Consider the following 23,154-nt stretch of genomic DNA (forward strand, 5'->3'; position numbering starts at 1 on the left):
AAATCATGAATTTTGCGCAGAACGACTGATATGAAAACTTCGATTATTTTGGAATAAGAAAACACTTCCTGCACTCAGGGCCAATTACTAGCACACATTAATGACGCCTCTCGGAAAACGACCAATAAGAAAGTAGAGAATAGAAAATGGGCGGGTTTACGCCAATCACTGTGGAAAGGATTCCCACTCGCTTTGCTTCTATAACGGGGCTGTCAGTGGTGTTAATGGACGGAAGATATGAAAAAGGCGTTTAATAGTATTCGAAAGAAAGAAAACGGAACAGAACTGCATAATTTATAGATAAAATCATAGTTTGATTACTCGAGTAAGTATATGGGCTAAGGAACTAGAAAGTCTAACGACCTGAGAAGCAGTGCTTTGTTTGTTGGGAGTTTAAAGGGCCGTTCGGCTTTGATTTACAATTCAGATCATCAGGATACAGCTGGTTCTGGAAGTGTGACGTGTCGTAAAATGGTTTTCAAGCATGACATGTGGCAAAATGTTATAATTGTGTTTCGTAGTTTAATAAACGTTCATTGATCTAATGGGATCAATTCGAGCGAGCAAAAGGTTCAGGTCTTTTTGCTGTGGTTTGATTTGCATGCAGCAATCGTTTTGGCAGATTGAGCCTTCTGCTTATTTCGGGAGGTTAGCAGTTTGTCGAGATTTGTATACCTCTTTAATGTTTATAGAGTCTATATGATGATAGTTGGAGCCCTGCTTGGTTCTCTTTCCATCTATCAGTCATGGTTATTACGGGAGATTGTCTTGAGCCCAAGCTTTTCTGTACAGGAGCCAAAGAGCACCTGCAATTAATGTATTTCGGCAATTTGGTAAATTGTGGGATTGTAACGATATTGGCGTTCATAGGCCAAAATACGTAAGGGTAAACAAAATTCGTTTTAAACTGAACTTCATGTTCCAACTTATTTATTTAATGAGGTGTTTTGACCCCTTAGATAAGACGTGTATTGTACTCGGATTCGAAGTTAATCCTCATGGATTTTATGAATCGTTGTCACATTTCCCTGTCTAATACTACATGAAGAGTGAAAAGAAATGTAGAGACAGTTGTGTCTGCTTTTGCTACAGAATTTTAAGCTTTTGATCTTGCAGAACCATTTTAGTATGTTTTGAGTCTCTTCGAGAAATGGTAAGACCAAAAAACAGAAAATTGTGAAATGGAATGTAAGAGAGTGGTTATGTACAATATTGCATTTCAGGTGCTGTACATAAATGCATTTACATAATTGCTTGTTGCTTTTAAAAGACACTAATTGTACACAAATTTATACATCTAGAAATTCTCTTCCGTTCTCATGCTTTTTATATATACATGCAGTTTAGCATACTTTGGGTTTAAATGTTTCTTTTTCACTAAGTTTGAAGTTAAATACACTTCCATTGTTTGACATTTCACGATGCCAGTGGAGAATATTTGTATCAAGCTGTCTCAGGCTTAGTTTCAAGTCCTCTGAAGGGATTGGGCATTGCAGGAATTTAACTTCAGCAAATAAATGAACGTATAACCAGTTGTAGTGGTTATCATTGCTGCCTCGCGGTGCTGGGTCCCTGGGTTTCCTTCCAGACCTGTGTGGTGTGTGTATGTTCTCCCCATGTTTGTGTGGGTTTCATCTGGGTGCTCCGGTTTCCTCCCACAGTCCAAAGACATACTGGTAGGTTAATTGGCTTCTGGGAAAATTGGCCCTGCTATGAACTGGTGTCCCACCCAGGATGTACCCTGCCTTGCACATGTCGCTTGCCAGGTAAGGCTCCAGCTCCCTCACGTCCCAGAAGTGGATAAAGCCATTAGAAAATGGATGATGGGAAAACCGAATGTAGCTGTGATGTAATAAAGTGTTGGAAGCATGAGCACTTAATAAATATCGCAGTGTTTGTGAAGTGAGTCAAAGTCAAGAAGCGTCAAGATACTGTATGTTTTGAATAAAGAGTGGAGACATTCAGCACTGCACAAAGGAAACAAAACTGGGGATTTAGTCTGTGTTTGCCTTTGTCTTTCAGTCTAGATGGACAGCGGCCCACCCTCCCCAGCCCAGCAGCCTCAGCCTGGCCGGGCCCAGGCTCAGCAGGGCCGGTCCCAGCTAAATGCATCCAGTGCTTTTGCGGCTGTGGCAGCAGCTGCCTTGCAGGAGGAGAAAATGAAAGCCAGTCCTTCAGCAACTAGAGAGTCAGCTTTTCTGCCTTCAGATGGCGGCTTCGCAGGGTTTGGAGCTCAGTCAGAAGGTATGAGTCAACAGCTTTGGTTGGTATTTAAGAACAAAAAAAAGGTTAAGAGTGAGAGGAGTCACTTGGCCCCATTTGTTTGCTAAGCAGCTAGTCGAAGCGAAGTTCTCATCCAGTGGTTTCATGAAAGAAACCAGAGTATTAGCTTCAATGACATGGCTGGGTGTCGTGTTCCATACTCCCATAATCCTTTGGTTAAAGAAATGTGGAACAAGTAACTCAGTCTTGTTGTTGAATATGGTTTTTAGTGGATGGGAAGGGGGGATTGTTTGAGATTGGGATGTTTCCAGATTAAAGGCGGGGTCATATTACTGACATTTTTCCTGTTTTCACACTCCTTTTATACATTTGCATATAATGTAATGCCATTCTCTGTTCTTCTCAAATTAAGAAGGGGAAGGGGAAATAGTACAGCAAACACAATTTTATTTTTTAGCTTTACACTGTCCAAGGTTTCTGCAGCATTGCAGGTTTTTCTGAATTGTAAAACATTTTTTACACCATTGAACATAAGAGGCAAGCGAGATACCTTTTGTGTGGAGTTTGCATGTTTATATGGGTTTTCACCAGGTGCTTCAGTTTCCTACTGTACCACCTTCTAAAGACATGCCAGTCAGTTAAATGGTGTCTCTTAGTTGTCTTCTATAGTCCTGCTTTCTGCCTTATGCTTTTTGGATAGATTCTGAATTGTTGCAGCCCTTATCAGATGCAAATGTTGGATGAAGAGAAATGTATGAGATTAATAGACAGTTATGATAATATTGATTTTTCTCATTGACGTATCTGCTTTTGAATTTAGGAATGTGGTGATTGTATATCCTTGATGGCTCTTACTTCCAGTATGAACTGGAAAGACAGGAACGATTGATAAATGTGCTCTTAACTGATGACGGTATTATGCAGAGAAGCAGAAGAAACATGAGATTGTTGCTGAGAGCAAGCTGCGCAGCCCATTTTGCTAATCTGATTGTTAGTTTTGACTGTATAAAAATGTGTGCTTTTGTTTTAAAATTCAGCCGTGAGTTCCATCTCATATTTGTGAGCATGAAATAGGTACTCTTTTGTAAAAAGGTTTAATCCGTACCCAATTCCTAATTTCATATATAAAAAATGAAATATCATCTTTAAAAAAAAAACTTGAAACTATTTATTAACAGTCTTTATTTTCATTTAAAACTCATGAGTGAATTTCCGAGGATCATTTAATGTCACTCGACCTTTCCTATAGGCTTTGGTGTGACTTACTGTAGCAAGCAGTGGAATCCATGATGAAAATATTGTTTCTGCCAGCTCAGTGTCATAAAGATGTCAAGTATCACATGGGAATTGCGGTTTTTGACATTTTAGCACAGAGATATGAGAACCATATAGAGGGTTAATTTGTAGTAATCCTTCTAAACTTCTGTTACTTTATTGCTGAAGTGTCTTTTCTACTTTCTGTGAAAAGATCTGTATTCAGTTCGTAGTTTGATCTCTGAGTACTCACTGCAGGCCTTTATTTGTAGACTTTGTTTCTGGTACTGTATGCTCCGTGCCATCAGAACAGATTTTTCCTTTTTGTGCTGTAGTATTCCACGAGGAGCCGTACTCCATGGTTACTGAAATAAGACGCACATCTTTTTGCCACACTTTTACTGGTGCAGATGAAGGATTCGATGCTCGACCCTCCTGACAATTAATGTCCGTGTGAACCTGCAGTTAGTCAGATTGTTTAAACCTGAGTTGCTTTAACCAGATGACTTAAACCAGACTTTCCCTTAATGAAACCACAGTTACCCTGAAGCCGGCTATCAGGTTAATTCTATCCAGATAACTTGAGAAAATCCTGAATTAGTTAAACCTGTTTCGTGAAACAGCCCCCAGATGTGTGGGTATCCAAATAAAGCCACAATGCATGGAAGTGGAACCCTGATTCAGTGGTCAATAGTGGTCCTCCAGGCAATTGCCACGACACAGCAACTTAATTAGTGGCCATCGTCATGAAGCCTAGACCTCCCCATCCCTAGATTTATGTCCTCTATTCTCATATGGCATGACTGCCAAGCAGCAAGGAGAAAAGCCTGGGATGAAATTATCCATCTGGAACACATTTACATTTATTCAATTCTTAGAGGCTTTTTTCTAAGTGACCTACAGTAGCATCCGGTCAAGATGGAAAGATGCATAAAATAACAATAAAACCACAACAAAACAGCAAGTGCAGTATTATGTGACTGCAAGGATATTGCAGAATGTTAAGGATTTTCAGTGCTGCTTGACAGGAAGATGTAACAGAAGACCATCAACAGTCAGTGATGGTTAGTCACGGGCCTCTGGCATTAAGTCTATGCGGAAGAGATGAAATTCCATACCACAGAGATGAGATTTCTGGAAGATGGCGAGTGAGTCCATGGTTCTGACTGTTGTTCTAGTATGGGGGGGAGGGGCGGGTCTCCTCAGAGAACATCTGGGCCTAGGACTTGCAGCCCCTTAATGATGGCATTGCCAGCCAGCCTGAGAAACTAGATTGTAGTGCCCTAGTGGGAACATAGGGTCTGACAGTGGAGGCTGGCTGTTAGAGATCCATTGAAAGCCCTTTACAGTGTTTTAATCTGGTGCAGGTGTGAACGAAAGTCAACGCAGTGAAAGAGGGAGGTGAAATATGAGGTACTGGCCTGCTGCAATGTTCTGTATGAGCTGGTGTCAGCCGCTGATACATGCAGGCCGTCCTGCCAGAAGGGTGTAGCAGTAGCTCATAGGTACAGTATGTGATGGCAAATGTCTGGGAGAAGAGTGGAGTTGAGTAGGTGGTCGTGGACAGAAATTTCATATTTCTATAGAGCTTTCAGTCCGGCAGAGCTTGACCACCACACAAAACTCTGCCCCTAATTCAAGAGAATTAGGCTCGTCAAATAACCTTAAACCAGTTTTTGAGTTGGTTGACCACCACATAAAACTCTGTCCTCTGCGGAAATTTGATGGTGAATTTAGAGAGAGATGCTCCCTCTTCTCAAGAGAATTAGACTCGTTAAATAACCTTAAACGAGTTTTGGAGTTGGCACTAAAAGGAAGCCATAGGCATAAAAAGGAATAATGTGGAAATTTGTGAAACAAATTTAAGATAAACTATTTTTTATTGTTTATTGTTACTGTGACAAAACTGTAATTTTGAAGAAATTGCTTCACATTTTACCAGTGATTAAAATCGACATGCAGTATTTGCTAGCATGTAAAATATAAATGTGCTTACGTCTCACCACCTTAAGTAATGGTTTTAAGTTATTTAAGGATGCATCATCTGTTCTAGAGCAGTGTTCATTCTTGATTTTTTTAAGTTGGTAAAAGTTTACCAGAAAAAGTAAGGTTTTGTACATCTGTAAAAATCAATAAATGAGTAAATTATGTGTCCATTCATTTTCTTTGCTATTTTTTTCATAAATGTGATATATCCTGCAATATGTTCAGTATTCGGTGTGGACCTGCATTATTACAATAATTTATTATGCTCTTTATTCTGGTAATGGGATATTGACAAATTTTTCTAGGAGATGGGTTGTAACTTCTACAGTGTTTGAAGCATGTAGGATTTTACTGCATATACATGTATTAGCACTCAGGTAGCCGCCCAGACATGCTTAAAGCTCACAGACTGTAATGGACACTTGCTCTTCTGAAACTGCAGCTGCTGTCCAGGGTTATAGTTAACATTATACTGAGTATCTTTCATCACCCCTAAGGAATCTGCTGCTTTTCTGTATTGCCTTGCAGATATTTTGATACCAAGGCAAATTTCATAACAAAACAGTAGTAAACTAATAAAATGCTTTGGGAATTTTACATCCTTTTAAATTTAAAAATTTGACACTGTACATGTCACACAAGCATGCATTTAAATATGTCCAAATGTGCATGTGTAGTATTTAAAGTGATTACATGTTCTCTTAATTCTTCTGTTGTACGTTCAGAAAAAAAGAGGGAAGGCAGGGACACCAGGAACATGTTAAAACCAGACCACAGGGCTGAAGTTAAATTGGGCCAGAAATAAGATCAGATAGAGAAGCTGTTAAATCCATTTGCCAGGTGTTTGTACAATACCTCTACTTCCATATTCACTAACAAGTATTATCGTCATTTATTTTACAGACTTAATGTTTTGTATCTCTGAAAAATCATCAGCTACAGAATCAAAGAATGAAAAGATCTGAATTGGTCATTTGATTTCTTACTCGGGCCTTTTTTAACTAAACTTAATTTGAATCTGAATGCTAAAGTAGCTTTTTTAAAAGTTTTCCTTGTATCAGGAAATAACGCCATGGAACCTGCCTTATGTTTATAAATAGCATTTGTCTGTAACTCAAGCATACTGTATATTGGAGACCAGCAGTTGATGGAGGCTTGGCATATAATGTAGCTTTCTGGAATATTACTAGCTAACAGAGGATCAAGACCTGCTTTTAAATGTTGTTGACCTGAAAATATATACAGTAGGTACATATTTGTCATTAAGCGAGAATAGGTGGTTTCATGGGGTTAAACAGTTTTATCTATGACATTTAAATCATACTTGCTGTTTCTCAATGCTGCAGCTTTCATGAGGTGTGGTCACAAAAACCTACAGACAATCTACTGTCCGCCTTCTGTATCATATCAACATTCATTTTTTCCTTCCTAACTAATCTAAACAGAGTTTCATAGGGAAATCTAGACCTGGTGTGTTCGTGGACAATACACACACATTAGTCTTATTGGAGACCAAATGTAGTCTTGCAGACAAATAAAATTGCTTGACTCAATGACATATAAATAACAGAAGCTACAGTAGGTGACAAAATAACAGTGATACAAGTGAAATCTTTAACTGCATGTCTCCTTATCCGTCCCCGTTCCAAACTATAAAAATAGGAAGTCTGCCCTCCAACAAAATAAAAGAGGAAAAGCAGGAATAACTCCCATAATTCTCTTTGAAATTTTACAGATATAACAATCTTCCAAGTCACTAGGCAAGCATTATCTAAAATAGGTAAGCAAAACTATCTAAAACATGTCGAAAAGAAATCTTTATACAGCATCAGAAAAAATGCAAGGGGGTTAAGTGTTTCTTTGGATGAAAAATTAGGGGAAAAAAAGATTTCTGTTCACAAAGGGAGTAGTCAGTTATTCCAAAGCACATCCAAGTTGACCCCAACTTGTGCAACTAAGTGTCTTAACAAGTGAGTTCAGTATAAAAAAATACATCTACAGTAGTTCATAGGCAACAATTGCTGGATATATTATAAATGTTGTTCGGGGGGGGGGGGGGGAAGGTATTTTTTTTATTGTATCCCATTTGATTAAGTAAATCTTTCAGTTTCATAAACTTTTCTTAGGAAAAATAAATGGACTCTGTCCACCCGCGTGGAAAACTTGTACACCACACTGATCTAAGACAAATGACTGGACCCCAGCCTCTCTGACAGATTTACTGATGGTAATCTGAGTAACAATGCAACACAATTCCTGATTGAATGGACCAGAGAGTGTAATTTGCTTCAGAAGCAGTTTTATAGCAGTGTAGTAGAAAAGCTTGAAAATAAACACTCGGGACTTGTAAGCACTTCTGAATGATTGATCTTGATAGACCCTATGTTCCCCCTCCACTTCCCAGCCCTGCTGTACCAAACTACACAGGGATTGTTTCTTTTAAGTGCCTGACTGGATTTTCTCATTCACTTCCTTCAGCAGTAACGCTGTGCGACTGTAGTTACAACAGGAGCAGTCCTCCGGCTCGACAACCAGACTCATCTGTTTTTCTGTATGAGTGATCATTTTTGTTTTCTTTTTACTTCCATTTCCTCTCTTGAGACCAGTTGCAGTTTCTAAGAAGGTAAACTGACATCTGAGCATTTACATCTGCACCTGTCGCAGTGATCTGTGAGCTTGCTGCCATCATTGCAGCTGTAACACTCAGCACCTGCTGCAACAACAGATTGGCCATTTAGCTAGCTCAGGGGTGAAAGGGCGTCTTTCAGTTTCCTCTTATTTGCAAAGGAAGCAGCAAAGAGGCAATCTTTTTAGAATAACTGATATCTCAAACAACTCACCACCATTTAGGTGAAATAAAAAATAGCAGGGGGGCAGACAGAGTTAATCCACTGTTATCTCTGCACTATGCAAAGCCTCTAGGCACAGCTGATTTTATTTAGGGCTAATCAAAATCACTTCAGTTGATGGCAAATTACCTTTGTACATGATTTGGAATGTCACTGGTTAAATCTGAGCACAGTCACAACCGCCTTTATAAAGGTGTGCACACATGCACATTTTTATTTTTCCTAAAAATCATCCGTTTTGTTTTTCACTTAAATATTGATGGTTACAAGATCTTATTAAAGGCGAAAAAGGTCTGACCTGATTTGTCTTGGTTTCAGCCTTTACATCAGCAGATGCTGAAATTTCAATAAGGATGTGTAGACGTTTGCTATCCAGTGTACATTCTGTGATGGATGAAAGCATTCTGCAGAATACACCTAGCCCTGAATATTTTTCGTTCTCGATTTTCACCCCTTTCAGGTAAATTACTGTATAACAAGGGCAAAATTTTGTTTAGAATTTGAGTGGAACTGACTTGTAGCCTTAGTATTCCATGACATTTCTGAGACTGCCCCAGAGCATGTTCACCTTTTCTCATGTCTTGTCATCTGCTTTCTCTCAGCAGCGCTCTTCATTTCCACAGGTGTGTGAGCGGTAAGGTTCAGTTTAATGTAGGATGAGAAAGACATATGGCCCTTTTTAGGCCTAGAAAGCAAAGCTAAATTCATAACAACATTAATAATACTACTAATTATACTACTAGTAGTAGTTCCTTGCTGTTTTGGAGTGTGCTTTTTACATAAAGGATGGGTTCATTACAGAAGTGGTATAACTGGGCTTATAGCAGTGAATGTAATCAACTTGCTATATGAGTATATCAGTTTGGGATAGAAAATTCATTGATTTTTGCTAAAAAAGACTGCTAAATATTTAAAGAGTAGTAAAGATCTCATTAAAACTAAGTGAGAGTGGGCCTGATTAGTGGTGGGATGGGAGACCTAAAGAAGTTCTGGGTGATTGGTGGGCTGGTGGGTGGGACTCTGGACCTGAATTTCCAGTGAAAACCAGTGGTCTGGCATGTAAACGAGGATACTGTGCTGTAGGAGGTGCTGTCCTTCGGAGGAGATGCTAAACCATACTGACCTTTCATGGTCACTAAAGATACCACAGCAGTCTTTGTGAGAATGTAGATGTCTTGACTTAATTTTCTACCACACCTGCACAATCTGGTCTACTTTAAGGAGCCTCTTAATTCAGTCATTGAAGCTTTTTCTCACTTCTCTACCAGATCTGCTATACTGTATAGTGGTGTAGCTGGCACACAAGTTCTGGTGCTCAGTATGCACAGCTCAGGTGTATACTGTACTTAAATTGTGGAAGAAGTTGGTATCTTGCTAACTGTAAAAGCACTTTAGGAACTTTTCTAATGAAAAGTGAAAAATGCTTTATATTGAAATATATTACGAGCTCATTAATGGTCTTAAGATTGTGTTTCTTCACTCTGCCCTACCCCATAGTGCAATCATTTGATGTACATTTTTAAAGTATTTCAGATCTGCAGTTGGCAAAGATTTTCTTTTAAAGCCAGTTAAAACAGGTTTTGTTTTCTATATTTAGCCCATTCCTTCTAATCAGTAAGTGTGAGTTCCCTTTTTCCAATCTTTATTTTTAAGAAACTGCAAAAAAGGAATCACTTAGTCTTAATTTTGCGCCTGTTTCTTTTTTGGGTTTGATGCAGGATTTTTATCAAAAGGGAATCAAGTTGCTCATTTGAAGATTTGTACTAAAGTGTTTATAGTGCATTTGTAGAGAAAGAGGTCCTGAAAATACGTTAGACCTGTAAGAATATACCAACTGTAAATGTGCAATATTTATTCAGTTTAATATAAACATTTAATAGGAGAATTCAATTATTTATTTTTATGCATCTTAAAATAGAGCCTATTGAGTGTTCTGTGTGCACATTTGGCATCAAGGATGTAAAATCTGTTTACATAGTGCTACTTTACTTTAGAGGTAATTTGAATGACTGCAGAGGAGAAATGTGTCTCTCAGCCTTAGTTCTGTGTTGTAATGGCAGTGACCTTACACCAGGGGACAACGTAAAGCTGCAATTGAGCTTGCTTGAGTTGCACTCGGCTTGCCAGAATAGGTTTCGGCTGCCTGGAGACTCTGAATAGGATGAAGCAGTTAGAAAATGAGTGGATGGATGGCGCTGCACTCATTTTCACAAGCATGTACTGCAAATGGGTATGTACAGCAAGTAGAAGCTCTTGATATGGAAAGCCCCTCCCTTGGTGAGAACTGTCTCTCTTTGAAATCATGCAATTAAGATAGTTCAGGCGGGTGGTTGCGTCAGCGTGCGTAGTCTGCAAAGGAACAAGTACAGTAACAATGCTGAAAAAAAGAAGTAAGAAGGTACAACATTTCGGCCTTGGAGCCTTCCTCAGGTGTGAGGCTGAAGGCTCCATGGCCGAAATGTTGTGTTTTCTTTCTTCTCTTTTCAGCATGGAATAAACCTATACAATTAAGATGTTTGTGTATGTTTTTTAGTATAACAAAGTGTGTGTGGTAGACTCCGGCACGTTCACTGATACAGGTCTATATTCGTGTGGAACATGGAGTCGGCGTGTTCATCAGTGGCTGTACTTTGCATTCAGAACAGATCATTCATCCGTACAAACACGCAAGAACAGTTGTGGGTGTGTATACACTTTTTATATGTTTTTAATAATTTTGTGAAGTGCCTCTTGTAAAAAAAATATAATATGAGCTATTATACTTATATATATATTACATGTGCTGTTTTTAAACATCTGATTTTATCATTTTCAACAAGGCCTTGTCCTTGTTGAACTCTTTAAAACTTTTCCCCACGTATTCAATAATGAAATTTGACAGCCAAATCAGTTCCAGTAATCTAAGAGGATTATTGAGCTACGCCTGGTTTATCATTTTAGCTGCTGATTTAAGTATGTTCAACTTTAAATACATGAGATTTGTCCTGTAGACTTATACAGTATTATAATATTAATATAAACTAAATATGTCAAATGTGCATTTAATTATTCAGACAGATATAATGGTTATATGATTCTTTATTTAAATACATTATGGCTAACCGATATAATAATTTGAAATCGGACAATACTGTAGTTCTTGGTTAACTTAATGACAGTGCAGTGCAGTTTATTATTTAATAAATAGGATTTTTCCTATTTCCTATAGGACATGAATCTGTTAACATACTGTTTGGAAATGCTATTTTTATGGACTAAAATATATAAAAAATATTTATAGAAATATGGTGTAGTCTGTATGATCTTGATACTACATGTTATTAAATATATAAACCACTGAATACTCTGTAGACGATTATGGTCTGACAAAAATGAGCTTTTTTTCATATGAGGTTTCCTTAACTCCTTAAATTTATGGAGTACTCTTCCAGATCTCTTAACAGTGTTGGTACTGTACTTTGCACAGTGTTTAAGATCTATAGACCATAAAATTGTCTGTGTAAAGCTATTGGATTGTAAGTGTGTTGGTGGATCCACAAAGGATGTTTTCTTTGCATTTTGTTGTAAATATAAAATAATACATTTCTTTTTAAAACATTTTATCACCTTAAAAAGAAAAAAAAATCAATGACTACAGTTACATTTTATCATGTGTAGCTCAGTCATTCGGGGTGCTGTGAAAATTGTGGCTTTAGTGTTAAGTATTCATTTTTTTCTTCCGGTGCTTTGAAACATATTTGGAAATTACACACATACTCAGAACAATGGGCTGACCCACAGGGCATCTTAGTGTTGGTTACTAAAATCGCTACGGGATGCATTGTTCCTGCAAATATAAATCACAACAGCTTTTCCCATTGGGAAATAAAAAAATCACTCTGCAGAGTTTCTGAATAATATTTCATTGTGTACATAAAGGCTACTTTCAGGCAGTATTACTGTACTGACATTTCTATTACAGTCCCTTGTTTGCACAAAGGCATGAACACGCACAGATACACATATTCATTTCACAAACGCTGAAAATATATCAGTCCCCAAGATAAGTGGTTAATGTGCAAGAACTGCACTTTTTAATGTTACCACGAAGATGAGCCTGTTGTAAAAAAAAAAGGACTGTATTCTGTACACAAAAAAAATAGGGATGGCATGACAGGTTCAATATACAAATATAACAGCTTTAAGATGTTTTCACAAGAAAATACAGTGCTTTCATATTAACCTCGGGTACATTTCTTAGAAGTTTTGAGGAAGATGCATCTAACTTATTGGTAAAAATTTGAAAAAAATACAAAAAATAAAAGCATTAGTAGGAAATGTTACCAAGGGGAGAGTTCTGACAGAACTCTCTATAGAAATGTGTTACTGGAAGCAAATTGGGACAGAGAAATGGATCCCCATTTTGTACTAAAAAAATGAATTGAAAAACAATTAATAATCAGCTGGCGGGGAAATGTTTTGTTTGTTTTATTTTAAAAAAGTGATATTTCCTGTCAAAAATAAAATACGAATGCAAAATTACAACATGTACAGGTAGTGGACAAAAATGAAAACACTCATGTAAAGTGATTTAATAGGGTGTTGGGCCACCATGTGTGGCCAGTATGGTCTGAACAGTAATAGAGTCTACCAGTGTCTGGAATTCAGCAAGAAGGATATGGCTCCATTCTTCTACAAGACAGTCATTCAAGTCGGGCCTGGTTGATGGAAGTAAAAACGCCATTTGAGGTGTTGCCCCAGAGTATCCCATAAATGCCCAATTGGATTCAGATCTGGTGACCGAGAAGACCATGACATAATGAAAAGATTGTTACCGTTTGGGGGTGGGGGGTCAGTGTTTGCACTTCTCAAGGTCCGAGAAACATTGAGTGGGAATGGAGAGGTTTAATGAGCTGTTGGTGCTCTGAGATATAATGATCAAAAGGGATCTTCTGGGCAATTACTCTGGTTAATCATGGTAAGAATAAACATTGAACACCCAGAAAGATAGGATAAGAAGACACAGGAGAGACAGTCGGGTTTAGACTGAGAGGTTGAGCAAAAGCAGGAGGGGAACAGAGAGACTAGGGAGATAGGAGACTGGAGGACCCTGTTAAACCTTAAAAGACCAGATTCTATGTAAGCATTTAAAGTAACAGAACTCTGATTTCCTTTATGAGGATTTTCCCAAGCTAAAGACCTTCTCTCCTTGTTATAGATGCATTTTTAGAATAGAGAAATAGATTCCCATTTACTTTGGAGCCTCCAGATTTATAGGAAGGGAGATTTTAGTCTAGGCTGTATTTTGTTTTATTTAGGATACAGGGTTATCTTTCCTGTTGACTTGTTTTGGCATTATATAGCATTTCTATATAATGTACCAGGTTAGCAGTCTGGATTTTTTGGGGGCGGTGAAGACGTAGACCTCCAAGATGCATTGTTTTGTAAATATTGTAACTTGTGTGTTTTATGCTGTGTAGAATTGTTCGTTGGTTATCTGTGTAAATACATTTCTGTTCGTCCTAGCTTTCTTTTCATTTTTACTCTTTCGCCAGAGCTTTACCAGAAAATGAAAACTCAGGTGCCTCAAACTATACCATTCACTCAGGTATATTCTTGGCATATTTGCGACAATTGGGGGCTTAATTATTTGTTAATTATTGATTTTCCCACTCTGTATTGCATGCTTTCTTAACCCTCTGTGCTGTCAGTGCCGTGTCTATCAAGCCATTGAGCGAATGCACGTTCTCTGTGGATAAGGGCATTGACAGGAAACAAATGCAGCAACATGGAGTGAAGATGATCACTCAGTACTATTAAATTGCAGCTAGCGTTGACCTTGTCTTCTAAGAGAATGGAGGAACCCGAACTATGGCAGGAAAATGTGCTTGACAACATTACGGAACAACAGAACCCTTCACTGTTGAAACCAAAGCAGTCAGGGCTGTAGAGTTCTTTAGGTTTGCACTACATGTGCACTCATCTGATTGTTAAGAACGTGACAGAGGAGGATTCATCTGATCATATCACATTCGTTCACTATTCAGTAGTCCATTGCCTGTGCTCTTTGTACCACTGGGCTCATAAATGTGCGTCCCCAGGCTAGCTCAGTGGAGCTCTTGGAGAACCACATTGATGAAACTGGCTGTTTGCTCCCCTGGTTGACGTTGTCAGTCAATTGATCTGTAGCAATTAGTGAAGCATTTACAGTATGTAGTTTGCAGAAGAGGCCAATCAAAGAGTGAAGGTCGTGGAGATGGCAGCAATAGGGGGCGCCATATTTCATTGCAGAATGAGTTTCAGAGATTGTCCTGTAAACCATACCACATTAGTCCAAGATGGGGAGCGTGGACATGAACTAATATAGGCCTAGAGAAATGGGGGAAGTAATATTTGAAGTTAAATCAAGTCTAGACTTGACCGTAGCTTGTAATTTATGAATATGATTTTTGAAAGTTAAAGATCTATCAAGCCAGGTGCCTAGATATTTATTAATTTTGACTTGTTACTCCTTTGTTTTACCTGAAGTAAAAATTGTGATTAATGGAGTAATTTACAATATTTAAACTTAAATAGCAGAAATTTAGTTTTCACAGTTTAGAAGAAGCAGTTCACAGAAAGCCCGATTAATTATATTGAAGTTGAGCTGCAACTATTAAAGGTGACTTGTATAGATGTAAATATAGATGGAGGACCAGGATAGAAACTTGTTGGTCTACTTATCTGACTTAATGAGGTTGTAAAACAAATCTGTTAGATTTTACACCCTGTATCCTAAAAACCACATATTGGGTGTAACAGTGACAAAAACCTTAAATACATGTATTAAGGGAGCTGCACAAATAATACTTTTAGCAAGTTATGATAACATCATTGAAAACTTTAATCACTTCTTTAACATGTTCATGTCTGGAACAAAAAGCAGACTGGAGGACATCACATATAATACAGATGCAGCCATTCAAAATGCGCGGGCGATACCGCATTATTTTCCGGTACGCTGTACGCAGTCTACCGCAAGCTACCGGTAAATACCGCGAGTTACCGGTAAATACCGCTAGCAAAATAATAGTATCCGGAATTTCCGCAAGGTGGAGCTAATAAAGCTCAACCTCTCATATTTGAGCTGTAGCCATCAAAGTCTTTAACGAAGATATTAATAATAGTATTAATAATAAATGACCTTGGACAAGCTGTAAACTCAAAGTATTGCCCTGGTCCACATTCTTTTTTTCATTGACCGTCTTTGTAAAAGTAACGCCACAGCATTTCGCAATCACGCATTTTTTTCCAATCATGCAAAGTACAGTGATTCACCATGCCTTTCACATGCTCATAAAAGAGATTGATTTAGGGACATAAACATATTACCGTATGCAAACTGTACTGTATACAGTATGTATATGTATATTTAATGTCTTAACTGTGCCCGTTTAAGTATTGAATATTCATATCTAATTTTACCACTGAAGGGAAATCTTAGTAGCTGAGCATAAAAACAATAGGAGCATACTGCAACGCGTGTGAAGGCCATAAACGATATTAATTTTGGAACATAAACATACAGTATATGGCTGGTCTCGGTACTTTAAAGAAAACATACACGAAACATGGTTTCATTATGACCAGAATCTTGAGATATTTTTAACTTGATTTACAGTATTTGAGAGGTATGTCTTAACACCGATACTACAGTGCTTAAGTACTACTCACGTATATGTTTCTAGGTTTATATTATGCATTTCATACGGTCAAATTACTTTTGAGCAACTAATAAGAAGCGCGAAACGGTATGCGTTTTACTTTCGTTTCGTGCTGGGACCCGTGGATTGATTAGAGATATCAAGTACATACAAGTCATTTTTTAAATGTAGTTCGTCTTGAAAAAATGTTACGAGTACATCATCTATCAACAATTACACAGGTTCTGTTTCCATATTGCGGATTTTGGTTACGTAATATTATTTTCTAGATTTCACGTTGTGAATATATGATTTGGGCAAACAGAGCCGCAAAGAAGTACATTATGGGTTGTTGTTTTTTTTTGCAGTTTTATCTAGAACAAGCGATGCTTAAACCTTTGTCTGATTCTTGTGAAACTATCCACACGACAGTTACAGTACCTAGGAGTTGACTTCAGTGATGTCACTGATGGGATGTTTCTAAAAATCCATCCTCTGTAAAACGTCTTCTCTAGTTATCCTCCATATGTATTCGCTAATGAAGCTGTGTGTTCTGAGCCTGGATCTCTACATTTCTGTATGAACCACCTTAGAGGGCTAAAGACAGCTTGTGTTTAAATTGAGTGTAAGGCAATTTATGCTTCTAAAGTCATGGTCAGCATTTTTGTACTGTGCTGTAAACTTGTTCTGTGCCTAGTCACATTATTTTATAGCGTTTTCATAGCGTTATCAAATCTGGTGGCGCTGTGTTAGTTTCCTGACTCCCATGTCACATGGTCTGTGATTGTAACCTGTAATACCGGTTTAATTCGTCACAGCCAGCACTCCGGTTGTAAAGTAGAAGCAGGCGAGATTTCCAGCGAAAAACACCTCCCCCTTCTTCAGGTGTGAGGGTCTTCTGCTCAGAATGAAACGCTAAAATGTAATGTAGGCTCTGAATGGGTTCTGACTTGCTTTAACAAAATATGTTTACAAATCCTTTCACCTGGCATTTTCGTAGTTAGAAATTATGGAACGCTCTGTTAAAAGCAAGGGAGTTTTTATGTCCGTTGCAGTTCTTTTGCAACATGAATATAATTATATCGTTATTAATTTCTTGAGATACGCGATTCCATATTATATTCCCTTTTAATCAAATTCTAAAAGTATGCTTGTTGACTCCGGTATCGCGTTAGTTAAAGACTTCGATGCTTAAAATGTTTAGGAGAAATGGAATACTGGTGTGTATGTTTTCTTTAAAGTACCGAGACCAGCCATATACTGTATGTTTAAGTTCCAAAATTAATATCGTTTATGGACTTCACACGCGTTGCAGTATGCTCCTATTCTTTTTATGCTCAGGCACTAAGTAAAAGGAGATGCTTCATATTGCTTGACTAATTTTAAAAACTAAGTTAGAAATGCAGACGCTCCCTCGGTGCGCTGCTCTGGTGCGCCGGCTCTTACACAGTGCCTGTCTGCCGTAAGCGTTACAATATACATACCCAACACTGCTTGTACCCATCTGTCATGCAAATAAAACACCTTGAATTGAATTGAATTGAGGGGAGAGGGGGGAATACTAAAGGCAATACTGGCTCAATACCCTCGATGGGCTTTGACGTGCTAATGCGTTGGTTTAACAGTCCGGGTGTGGCAGGCTTCCAATGTCAACTCGACTCGATTGGAAGACAATGAACGTATTTTGTGATATTTAGAAATATAAATTTGTTTGGTGCGAGTGAGGTTTTATTTAATCTCTGACCAAGGGAAACGTTTCATTTTTTCAAAGAAATGTTTGTTAAAAAATAAAGTCATAGTTCTATGGGATTCAATCACAGACCATGTGACAAGGGAGTCAGGAAACTACTCTAACACACAGCGCCACCGGATTTAATAACGCAATAAAAACGCTATAAAATAATGTGACTAGGCACAGAAAAAGTTTACAGCACAGTACAATAATAAATGCTGACCATGACTTTAGAAGCATAAATTACCTTACACTCAATTTAAACACAAGCTGTCTTTCTGTATGAACCTCTAAGCTGGTTCATACAGAAAATGTAGAAATGCATTAGCCTGATTATGATTAAAAAACACATAATTAAACACGCGTTTGCGATTTAAATCAGAACACGATTTAAATCAATATAAATGTTTATATTGTAACGCATACTGTCCAGCCTCCATTTCTCTATAAAAATTTACTCTGTTGCACACACACACACAATAGAAGGAGGAACCGCTGTCAGAAGGGAAGATATGTTCAAAATATCGCAAATATCGTTCATGTTGCGATATTTTGAAATATAAAAGTCAATTTATTGTCCATAATATCGCTATTCTATTTTTTCGAAGAAATGTTTGTTAAAAGAAAAGTCCGGCACCAGCTGGATTCGATCACACAACCTCCCAGTTGCTAGTCACGCACCTAGACCAGTCGGCTAGAAGACAGCTCGCATGAACAGGCAGGCGAAAAAGCCCTACACAGCCCTGTCGCAGCACACGAATACCGTTATTAAATTCTTTAGATACGCGATTCCATATTATATTCCCTTTTAATCAAATTCTAAAAGTATGCTTGTTGACTCCGGTATCATGTTAGTTAAAGACTTCAAAGCTTAAAATGTTTAGGGAGAAATGGAATACTGGTGTGTATTTTTTTCTTTAAAGTACCAAGACCAGCTACAGTATATACTGTATGTTTATGTTCCAAAATTAATATCGTTTATGGCCTTCACACGCGTTACAGTATGCTCCTATTCTTTTTATGCTCAGCTACTAAGATTTCCCTTCAGTGGTAAAATTCAATATCTACAACGGGCACAGCAAAGACGTTTTTACTGTAAGTCTTTCTACGACAGACCAACGGACCACGAGTGCCCCTGTCGGTCAACCAATCACGTACTGCGGTGCCACGCGTCATCTTGCGTCATACTGAGCGACGTCACCTGCGGTACGTGTCTGTGACGCGCACTTTGAATGGCTGCATCTGTATAATTGCTTTTAAAAAAGGCAATAAATGCCTTTTGGTATTTTTTCTGTTACCGTTTTTGCATATACGTCTGTAGAATTTAAGGTGTGACTTTCATTCTTTTTCAAAAAGTAGAACAAGTGTGAACTGTGAGTGTGCTGGGATTTCAGCTGTTTTAAAGGACTGTTAATAAGCGGCTCAGTGGAGCACAAATTGTATACTGTAACCAGCATGTTGTAGTATAAATAGTTCAGTACAGTCACATGTAGTAAAAATAGTTCAATACAATCACAGCTAGCAGATTTATTACTTACGTTTTTTATAAAGCTGATCTAGTACATCTTATTCAGTAACTTGAAGGGGCCTTAATAAGCATTACAAAGTATCAACCCGCCAAACACGCTATTGCCATCAATGAAAGTTCATTAAATAATTTAAATATATATTTTTTGTCGCAACATTATTTTTCTGTATAATTAAAGCTGCTAAAGAGAAGGTAATGATTTGTTCTTTATAATTTGCTTTATTGGTCTTGCTTCGCAGGATAGGAATTTGTTGGCTTTAACATCTCATTTTTTATACCTTCTAGTGGCTTGTGTTCATTTATTTCTAATTAGTCAGAAGGAATGGTAGTTAGTTGGGTTCATTATAATTTACCAAGCTAGACTCTTTAGCATTATTAAAATTGACCTCTTGGGGCTAAACCAATAACTATTGAGATTTTTTCCTACAAATCCCATACATTTGCCTGTATGTCTCCCAACGTTCAGTCAGTGTTGCTGGTCACTGTTGCAGGGCCAGGCGGCATTTGGGAAATGGTCAGCTAAAGACATATTGTAATTCATTTGAAAAATGTATTGTTTCTAAATGAATATGTTCAACTTTGCTGGGACTGGAGGACTAGTGTCTGTTTCAGTCTCCAGGAAATTAAATACAACACCTAATTTCTGCAGGCAGCCTGTTCCTTGGAGGGATATTGTTTACTCTAGTCCCACGTTTACAAGAGATGGGGCAGGTGGCTCTTGTTTGAGTAAGAAACAGTCCAAAGGCTTTTTCCCTTCAGAAAGAAATCTTCAAAAAAAGCTGTCATCATTTAGCTGCATTCACTCTGCAGGGGGCATAGTTGACACAGTCTGTTTTCTTATTGATTTTCACGAGCTCCAGTACTGCTGTGCTGGGCAGATTTGATTTCTTGCTGCACTAAAAACTGCTGCATCTGTAGAATTTTTCTCTCCTCTTTCACTGTGCCTTTTCAGAACGTTCCAAATATAAACATCAATACTGCATTTCTTCTTTTCTTATTGCCTGCCTTCTGTGTTACAAAACATGTACCCCAGTTACAAAACATTGAATGTAAGTCCCATAACAGTATTACAACATATAAAGCTGTTAATGGCATTTGCCTCTGTACAAAGGCAAGCCAGTGTGTGCTTATGGCTGCTACTGTGTCTTAAATTTATATGAGTGAATCATCCTGTGCGATTAGAGCTCAATTACTATCTCCTAAAATTTATTTATTAAATTTTTTATTGCTGTCGTACATGTGTGGACAAATACCATAAGATCAGTAATATGGGTATGCTGTTTTTCCTCTACAAAGATTGTAAAACATTTAATCCATTCCTGCATAATTACAGAGGCTACAAAACAGGATCAAGAGTTCAACTTTGAAGAGCAGGAAGAGAAGGCTAAGGCTGGAGACCCAAAGGCTCAGACTGAAGTAAGCTATCTTGCTGTGAATTCATAATGCTTGAGTGCTTCCGATGTGTAATTCAGTATTGGTTTTGGATAACAACCCTTATGAACTGTAGTTGTTCAAGAGTTAAAGGAAATATCAGTTACAATTATGTATAAAATTAGGATTTTTATTTTTTGTGTGTGCGTGTTTACTTATTCAATTGTTTCAGATATAATTGAATGCTTTAACCCACATACTGTAGAGCAGAGATCTATCAATTCTTTCTTTCCCTCTGCTCCTGGTTACAGAATGACATAAGTATTAGCTTTCTTCCCCATCCATGTAGGGTTATAAAGTGAGCAAAAATTGCCTGATAGACATTCATTTAAAATATTTTCCTTATTGTGTCAGTATCATAGGTAACCATTCCAGCTATATGGATGTAAAGAGAATCTAATTGATTGAGAGAAGCAAGGTATATGGTCCAGCTCTTATGATTTTAATGAAATTCATTAAATTTTATTTTTTGTGCATTTCCTATGCATTACAGACAAGTCTTTCTTTAACAGTGTGACGTTCGTGGCTGACATACTGTACCTTCTGAATGCATCATCCCTTAGCACGTCAGTGAACTGCCAAGTCATGTTTTTTCAGTTTTAATTTATTTTGTTTAGATATGTGCCAAAGAATGGAAAAATAAAACTATAAACTCTTTGCTTTAAACGGGTAACTCTTGAATATGATACTGAAATGTTTTTCTTGCTCCGTGCACATAACCTTTAAAAGTAAAATGGTTTACACACTGTCTCCACGTTTACAGAACTGGTGAGAGCTTGTTTTAGTCCACCATAGTTTATGAATGGCCCAGTGAAAAATGATAATACTGACAGAATTTATTCAATTTTTGCTGACAGTTGAAACTGTTGAGGTCTGTTATTGTCATTATATTGTTTTCTGTGATCATTGCTGTTATACAGTTCAGGTGGGTAGCTGCGTCAGCATGCGTAGTCTGCAAAGGAACAAGGAATAGGTTTATTCCATGCTGAAAAGAGAAGAGAGAAAACACAACTTTTTGGCTGTGAAGCCTTTCTTTAGGTGTGAGAAAGACAGGGCAGACAGCAAAGGTTAAATAGGACAGAAGAACAAAAGCTGGGAGAGGGGAGGAGGCAGGAGGGGCAGAGAGGCCACTCAGGAAGTGCAAAGTGCAGAAGGGTGAAGAAAGGTGTGAAGTCAAAACCTGCATGAGAATAGAGAAGATTACACGAAAATAAGTCGGTCATTGAGGGAAGGGGGATAGCATGAACCTAGTTTCAGGATGAGTTTCATTTCTGTTGTTTTTCTGTTATGGGAGTTGAGAAACCCTTCTTTGAGAACAGAGACAGATCAGTGTGATCATGGCCGTCTGAGGTGAAATGAGAAACTATGGGCTTGGAGAAATCTTTAATCTTCACAGCCCCTAACATGTTCTCTGAAGTGGTCTCCTAGTCTCCTTCTGGTTTCCCCAACGTAGATAGCTGAGAATTTTTTGCAGGAGATACAGTAAATGAGGGTGCTTGAGGTACAGGATGTTGTCTGGGTGATCCGGAATTGAACTGAGGGGCCCTGAATGAGCATGTTGTTAGATATGTATTTGCAGAGTTATGTTGCAGGGGAAGGTGCCTGGTGGGGATGATTTTTGAGTGCGGTCAAGGGAGCTGTGAACCAGAAGTTTACGTAGATTGGGTGGTCAGCGGTATGAGATGATTGGGTGGTTAGAAAAAAGGGTACCAATGGAGGGATCGCCCTGTGAAATGGAGTAGGTGTTAATAATGGTTCTGGGGATAGAAAGTGTGTTAGAGTGGTAGGGAAGCACCAAAGGAATGCGGTTGTGAGACCGGGAGTTCCTGGTCGAGTTGATGATCCGAGGGCTGTTTTTGGCCCGGGTGAGGGCCCTATCAATAACCTGGGTGGGGTATCCTCTGTTGATTAAAAAAGAATACAATTTGAGTTCTTGGTTCTGGAATCCCATGTCGTCACTGCAGAGTCAACGTAGCCTGAGGAACTGTGAGAAAGGGAGAGTTTTTGATGTGAGTGGGATGAACAGAGCTGTACAGGAGAAAGCTGTGTAAATCTGTGGGTTTGTAATAGACCAAGGATGAGAGTCGTGGATGGTAAGTAGATAAATTTATGTCTAGAAAAGGAATTGTGGTGAAAGATACTGTATGTTAACTGTATATTTGAGGGACTGTATTGCTGTTATACAGTGCAATCCCTAAGTATTTGGACAGTGAAAGATATTTTGTTGTTTTGGCTCTGTACTCCAGCACATTGGAATTGAAATGAAACAATGACTATGAGGTTAAAGTGCAGAATCTCAGCTTGAATTCAAGGGTATTTACGTCTATATTGGCTGAACCATATAGGAATCACAGCCCTTTCTATACATAGTCCTCCCATTTTAGGGGACCAAAAGTAATCGGACAATTGGCTGCTCAGTTGTTTCTTGTCCAGCTGTGTCTCGTTGCATCATTAGTTGCTAACAAAAAGGTCTAGAGTTGATTCTAAATA

The 23,154-nt window shown here is 38.1% G+C and overlaps 1 protein-coding gene across 2 annotated transcripts in view; it reads left to right on the forward strand.

Moving 5' to 3' along the window:
- Positions 1 to 167: 167 nt before the first annotated feature.
- Positions 168 to 23,154, forward strand: part of wfs1b (Wolfram syndrome 1b (wolframin)) — a 37,895-nt gene continuing 14,908 nt past the window's right edge. The window contains exons 1-3 of one of the 2 annotated variants that reach the window (XM_088935090.1): positions 168 to 325; positions 2,023 to 2,244; positions 20,567 to 20,649. In XM_088935090.1, the coding sequence (XP_088791216.1) occupies positions 2,028 to 2,244; positions 20,567 to 20,649 (300 nt within the window). In that variant the 5' untranslated portion in view covers positions 168 to 325; positions 2,023 to 2,027. The remainder of the gene's footprint in view (positions 326 to 2,022; positions 2,245 to 20,566; positions 20,650 to 23,154) is intronic. The other variant, XM_088935173.1, reaches the window with a different exon arrangement.

Source organism: Atractosteus spatula, chromosome 1, assembly GCF_055471065.1.
Source record: "Atractosteus spatula isolate fAtrSpa1 chromosome 1, fAtrSpa1.hap1, whole genome shotgun sequence".
NCBI classification, from domain to species: domain Eukaryota; kingdom Metazoa; phylum Chordata; class Actinopteri; order Semionotiformes; family Lepisosteidae; genus Atractosteus; species Atractosteus spatula.